This window comes from Curcuma longa, unplaced genomic scaffold (genome assembly GCF_044706935.1).
Source record: "Curcuma longa cultivar G26 ecotype Majalengka, Jawa Barat unplaced genomic scaffold, ITB_CL_G26_1.1 contig_21390, whole genome shotgun sequence".
Taxonomy (NCBI): Eukaryota; Viridiplantae; Streptophyta; class Magnoliopsida; order Zingiberales; family Zingiberaceae; genus Curcuma; species Curcuma longa.
The window spans coordinates 1-7,443 of NW_027431629.1; the positions used below are offsets into that span (position 1 = coordinate 1).

The 7,443-nt window shown below is 37.6% G+C and overlaps 1 protein-coding gene across 1 annotated transcript; it reads right to left on the minus strand.

The window, feature by feature from the left end:
• Positions 1–132: 132 nt before the first annotated feature.
• Positions 133–3,248, minus strand: LOC141817647 (auxin-responsive protein IAA17-like). Its single transcript, XM_074705290.1, has 6 exons — positions 3,157–3,248; positions 2,587–3,057; positions 1,477–1,706; positions 983–1,106; positions 684–745; positions 133–458 (listed from the first exon to the last, which is right to left on the minus strand). Exons 1-6 carry the CDS (start codon positions 3,204–3,206, stop codon positions 421–423), a joined length of 975 nt encoding a protein of 324 aa, XP_074561391.1. The 5' UTR covers positions 3,207–3,248; the 3' UTR covers positions 133–420.
• Between the last annotated feature and the right edge of the window lie 4,195 nt (positions 3,249–7,443).

The following is a 7,443-nucleotide window of genomic DNA, read 5'->3' on the forward strand; positions in this document are numbered from 1 at the left end:
AGAAGGACAACAACATTCGTTATTTGAACTCCATCCTCTTTGGAATGAAGTTTAGGCAATTCCATTTTTTTTCTTCCAGATCTTTGGCATCCATCAGATGGCTGATTCAGATGTCCAAATGCAACAATAGAATGAGCTTCAAATAGTAAATAATGGCTAATCAATTGCAAACAGCAATCCAAGCATTTATATTACAATTACAAGGGAGACTCACAGAAACTTAAGCATGGTCTATCAAACTTAGGTCCTGACTCAAGCATCGGAACGAAGTAACACGCCTAAATAGTCCATTCGGAACAGCAAGCCACGAAGCATAAGCTATATAAAACAATTGATGACTAAACCCTTTCAACTTCCATTCTCAAATACACTTACAGCTATCTGATTATTGTGCCCATTCTTGGCGGCATGATAATGTGTCTAGTTCAGGTTCTTGCATTTCTCCAGGGCCCTCGGGGCTACAGAAACAATCATAGTTTTGTTAGTCTTGAATGAACTCAAACTTCATTTGCGGACACATGAAACTCTAAGATTATTTTGCAAAATGAGGACGCTAGAAAATGGAATGAAGAAATGCTTCTTTAGAAATACTATTGCAAATTCATAGGTAATGTGGAACTACTTTACGTATCAGATCAAAAGTCTAGAAAATGAAATGTAAAGGAAAGCATTATTATACTGACCAAGTCCGATAGCATCTGAACCTTTCATGATCCTCAACCTCCTGCATGAGTTTGTGAACATCCTGAAATATTTCATTTAATTTAATTAATAGCACGATGGGGATGCATTCTCATCAGACAGCTTGTTCTGAAACATCTGAATATCTTTCATGCAGAAAAGAATGTGATTGGAAGTTTCAGAGACAACAAATAATTCATGACCAAAAGGACAAATTGCTTACATTAAGTCCAAATAAAAATATAAAGAATTAATGAAACAGAAAATACATGAACTGTGAATAAGCAAATAAGGTACTTACTCCCATGGCACATCACCAACAAGCATCCAGTCTCCATCCTTGTCTTCATAAGTAATGACATACTCAGAACCATGATTCTCAGATAACTCCTCTCTGCCTGGCATTCCATGAGAATCACACCGACCTGAAATTGAATGGAAAGAAGTAAACTCCCCCTAAAACTTGAACATTGACAGAACCAACTGAGATGGAACTAGAGAGGAATTAGAAGAATGAAACTCCATCATATCATTTGCACCATATTAAGTTTCAGCGAACTGAATTTGATGATAGTAATATATGACTGACTAGATTCCTACTAGAATACACCTGAATAAAGGATGCCAAGGAAAAAGAGGGGAGAAAATTTTGGATATTTGTTGTTACAAGATTAAAAAGAAAAGAAAGAAATGAGTATTGTTGCAAATAATGGCATAAAGAAACATATATCTAAACAAATAACAGTCTTGGTTATTTTCTATCTCATTTAAAAATAATGAATAATTAAATCTCACCAATTGTGAAGCCGCTGAACATTTTCTCAAGTGCTGATGAAAGTTCCTTATAGTTTTTGTATATTTTGAGATCAACTTTCCTGAGATAAGGGGCTCCATCCATGCTAACCTTCAAATAAAGACACCCTAGTCCTTGCATCCCATCAGCATCATCTTTAATCTTAGATGGATTTGTAAACATAGTATTCTTCCGATAACTACGGATAGGTGGCCATCCAACCACCTGTGCTCTGCCATATGCAAGTTCGTTACATGGTCAATGTTCTATATACATCTGTATGTACATGATCAATTAACTAGAAGATAATTTGGCAGTAGATCTATGGAAAAACTATGCATCTCATATCTGTTCCAAAGTGTTATGGTTTCAATTGAACATGATACCAAAATAGAACATACAAAGAAAGAAAGATAAAAATAGCCCATGGTGCACCGACAAACTTAAGAAAAGGATTTCAGTATCAAGATTCTTAAGATATTCATTCTCCAGATACTCAGAAGTAGATAAAACTTGAATACATATGTTAACGTCCAAGGGAAAATCTTAGTCTCTCAAAAGCATACACAATATTTTAAATAAGTTAGTTGATTAAATTTCTGAAGAAAGGAAAAAATAAGAAAAAAGAGAAACCGCATGAATTAATGTTATTTTCATGTCCATCTGACCAGAATAGCCAAGAAAACAGCAGCGCATAGTAGCATCCTTGCTTATTAATGTCATTTCATGGATACAAAGATCCTGACGTATTCATTATGGCGCAAAGAAAAAAAATCGATTCTTCCTTTAAAATGAATGGCAGAGTTTATACCATTGTAAACCCTTTTTGCACCTCAAACCACCAAACGGATGCCAATTGTCACCCAGATTCTACGTTTGTGCACCCAAAAAAGACTCTTTTTTCACTCAACGTAAGGAAGAAGAAGGGGGGAAAACAACGGGGAGCAAACAAGAACAAAAATCAGTGAAACGGCGGGGGAAATTATAACAAACTCGATTAAAAGATCCAAGCTATGCCAAAAGAAAATAAGAAACAAAAAACAGAATCCAGAACGCATGAAGATTTATGAATCTATCAAAGCAAAATTTAGGATCATTTTTATCACACTTACTTCGCTGCAGGAGCTACCGGACTATCATTCCCAACAGAACCACAGCCCTTCGGGGTGACCTTCCGCTCCTGCCCAACAGCTTTCACCGCTAGGTCCTTCCCCACATTCCCTTGCCCAGAAATCTGCCCTGCACTGCCACCGGACGCAACCTCCCCTCCTCTAGTCGAAAACAAGCCGCCACCTTTTACCGAGTTCACTTCAGATCCACCACCCTCGGCTGCAAATCCCCACTTAACGCCGTCATCGTTGGCGTCGGAGAACCCCCTCTTGGCACCGGAGACGAAGCTCTTAGGGAGCAAATCCAGAGTGAGCCCCCCGATCTTCTCCTCGCGGTGAGGCGACTCCGACCCAGGAAGCCCCAACCTGAGTTCCGTCGCCTCGAGGTTCAGAAGCCCTTCCTCGACCCCGCCGGCAGAGGAGTTCCGCTCCGAGAGACCTATGTAATCATGCTCCACGGTCGGCGACATCAACCTCCGCATAGAGAACACGAGATCATCAAACAAACTGGTGAAGATTCAAAGGTAGTCGAACAAACAATCGCAAAGGGCAGAGGAGTAAAAAAGGAGGCACCTTTGCGTCTGCTTTCGCTGATCGCTACCAGCTTCCTCTTCCTCCTGCATTAGACTTGGGGCTTATCGTTAGTTTAGGATAAACTCGATTCTGACTGGTCGATGAAGGTGTTTGTTTAGGTTTAACCAAACATAAAGCATATCACTGTCTAATCCTGTCGTTGAAATGCCAGAAAACCCCCAAAATTAATTAAACTAAATTTTAATTAATTTTAAAAGCCGAATTTAATTTGATAAAAAAATACATTAATTTAAAACAAAGGCAACCTGGTACAGCCGGTGGAGGCAGCGACGGCGACAGCGGTGAAGGCGAGGAGGCCAACCGGCACCTGTCGCAGCCCTACTGCCGACATCGTCTGCGTCCGCATCTTTCTCTCCTCCGTAAATAAAATTAAAAAACCACTACAAACAACCGCACGTGCAGGGCACGTGCCTCGCCCTTTCCATTAAATGCGCCCCGTGTGCGGCGTCCCTATTGGACGGACACGGCGGGCCCAGTGGGAACCCATCCTCTGTCACTCACGACTCACGGAACAGGAAATCAACCCGTCGCGACCCTCGGAACAGAGTCGTGGTCTACGGCCCCCACGCTTGGCTCCTGAGTCGTGTCGTCCGTCGGTCAGAATATCCTGCGAGCTCATAAAGGAGAAAAGCTATGAGTTTGGATAGCCCGGAGGACCACAAGACCAGCAAGTGAATTAGTTCAGAGAAGAAAACAAAAGCGAGTTGAGCCGGCTCGGCTTTTTTTCTTCCGGTTCGCGAGGGCTCAAATTGGCGATCGAGCCGCGGGACACGGTTCGCTGCCTGATCGGTCCGAATATGTCCACGACCTTTAAAATAATTTTAAAAAAAAAGCGTCTACTTCTCCCCAAAAACAAAACAAAAAAAGGCACACGTTGCGAGCGCACCCACGAGCGCACCCACGCACCGAAGATTGCAAAAAATCAGGAGGCAACATTGATTGCGTCGAGTGCACGACTTGGCGAGTTTGGTGTTCTTTTTCCGCCATTGTTAGGAACCGATTTTAATGTTGTTGCTGACTGTTCCCCCGTGGGCCCACCCTGTCTCCTCGCCCCTCGGCAAACTGGGTCCCACGGTATTCATTGTGATTTGATTTGATTTGATTTGATTTAATTTAGAAAACCCATTTTCCTCACCTAAACTTTACTTTTCACTAGCTATTAATTATTATTGGAATGTCTTGTGACTGGCTCGACGAAAAATATTATTATATAACTGTGTTCGTTGCTTAAAATATTATTATTGTAAATTGTAATTTGTATGTTAAGTTGTAATTTGAGTTAATAAATCAAATGGCACTTCAAATACTAAATTCTAAAATAATATATATAATAATTAAGCTTTGTCTTTTTCTTGTTGTTAAAATAATATTAACTCTTGGAGCGGCGCCCGGTGAGGATTATAACTTTTTGCTGCTACATTAGAATAATATTATTTAGTGGTAATATATATATAATCATTTATATAAATATTGTCTTTTTCCTAATTTTTATCTTAATCTCTGTAAGTATATATGTAATATCTTAAGCTTTGTTTGTTTTGTAAACTTCTTTTATTTCTAATTTATATTTTTAAAAAAAATAAAATTATTAAACATTATAATTGTATTTAATATATTGTTCATCTGTGATAAATATAAATGTGTCAATAAATTATTTAGGTCCTCACGATATGGCACAGTTGATATCTGCATGTGGTATTACTGTAATATGTAATAAGTCATAAAGTTGAAATACTTCGCTGATTCATTGACCCCTTTATTTTTTGTGTTACACGAAGAAATACTTTGTTGGAATTTGATGATACAGATCTAAATAATAAAAATTCCATGAGCACTTATTACTCAATTTCTTTAAAAGCAACAAAGTTTAGGAGAGAATATGAAAAAAAAATCCAAGGATTTTATTAGCTTTTTTCCTTTAGTTTTATAATAATATGTTAATCTTTTTATCGAACTAGATTTTTTATGTCTTTAAACTAAATTGTATATTCTCATCTATATATTTTTAAATAAAATTATAATATTTTATTTTATAATTACTAACTAAATCTATTTTAATCACTTTCTTTCTCCATTAATATAAGTACTTATTATAATTTCTCATCATCTAACTAAAATATTTATAAATTTTCATGGTAACTTGAAGACTTGGACGGGGCAACTTAAAGCCAGTGGTGGACCAAGCAAAGCAGCGATGTTAGGTGGAAGAGCAGGCCCATGTAGGTGGTTTGTGGAACAAAGTTAATGCAGGTCCATCTCAACTTGCCTTTCCTTGTTTCCTATATAGCTCGATCGATCGGTCAAAATATAATATAATACACCACATTATTCCATATATACTTCCACTGAACCTGGCCTGGCAACAACAATTCCTCTCCCTCCCTTGTTTTATATATATATATATATCACGTACGCTGTGCAGAGCCCATGGAAAAAAGGCGTCTCTCGTGTTAAGCTATAAGCATTACTCGATTAATTTGAAGATAGATGAAACATATATATACAAATATATTTTCCGTCGCTAATTAGCGACGGGAATATAAATATTCCGTCTCTAAAGCCGATAAATTGACACGTGCAACCCTACCACAACTAGCGACGGAAGTATTTTTTCCGTCGCTAATTAGCGACGGAAATAATAGGTCCGTCGCTAAATCCCAAAATGGCCACGTGGATTGCCTTGCAAATAGCGACGGGCATTTAAAATTATCCGTCGCTATATAGCGACGGATTTAATAATATCCGTCGCTATTTATTTTAAATTTTTTTTTATTTTTAGTTTTTTCATTTTCCCTGTATACATAACTCATCAATAACAACACATAATACAATATCAACACATATCAATAAAACAACACATCTAATACAATATCTAACATAACACAAATGTTGAACATCTAATACAACCTCTAAATCCAACATCTATTACAACACAAATGTCCAACAATCTGATACAATTACATCAATATATCTGCATATACTGATACTGTCTAAAATGTCAAAATACAATAACATAGTATAACACAAATGTATACTGTGCATGCTGTGGCTGCTGAGCATGAGGCAAAGGTTTGATTCAGCAGATACACATGGCGGTGTGTGCAGTAAATGAAGAAATGGTTTGGAAACAATTTGCTACCTCATTGTCATTAAGGTGTGTGTTACTGGAAGAAAACATGTCTGCAAGTGCCAAGGCTTTCAGGTCAGGAGACAAATTTTCCTTTGATCTGTCTCTTTGCTAGCTGAAGAATCATCAATATCAACAAGTGCTTGAGGATACTTTTGTTTCTCCTCACGAACAGCAAGTCCTGCAGCAAGAGCATCATGCTTTGCAAGTACCTTCTGCAGAAAGACATTCAAAGCAAGTCCTTGGCTAAGTAGCTCCTCGTCTCTGCTAAATATCAAGTATTAATCTGATCATGGTTGAGTAGAACAAGCATTCTGAAACCTCAGTAACTAGGATCAAGTTAGCACATGAAATTTGAATACTTCATGATTACATCTATTGATGATCAATTGAGCATACATACAACTAACTAATGCATCTAAAACAGAAAAATCAAGAAACAAAAGTCAATTGATACACTTAAGCACAGTGAGTTAGCACAGTGAGTTGCTACCTGTGTCCTTGTGTGGCAGTCACGGTGTTTGATCCTCAAGATCAGAATTGTGTGCATGTAATGTAGAGCCATTATGCAGGAATGTCATATCTCACAAATACTTGATAGTTTTTTAAAAAATATAAATAAAAATATACAATGCTTAAAAGATAACATAAAACATGCAACGCATAAGAAAAAACACCATACTGGAACTAGATGGACTGAACAGGCTCATCTTAGCTTACTCATAAGAAAGGTAGAGTTAAGAGGAAAATAATGTAACTATCACATGTTTTGAACAGAAAAAATTCAGCATCTTTCTATTCATGTCTTTGACAGATTCACCAAACATGGCTAATATAGATGAGAGGACTTACGAAGTCGTGTTCACAAGATGCACAACTCTTTGTCTGTAAGTGCGGCATTGACTGACAAGATCAACAATTACCTCCTGTTTAAGCCCCTCAATAGACATCTCTAGAAGTTAAACCAAAATATTGGAACAAGAAGTCCCAAAACCAATAGCAAGTAGACAAATATAGGAAAAACTATGAGTACTTACTGTCAGTGCAAGACATTGAACCTTCAGATTCTTACTCCCAATACGTTTCCTGATGATCTTTACAGCATCTCTACAGCATTAATAAAAACAAATTGACAGTTT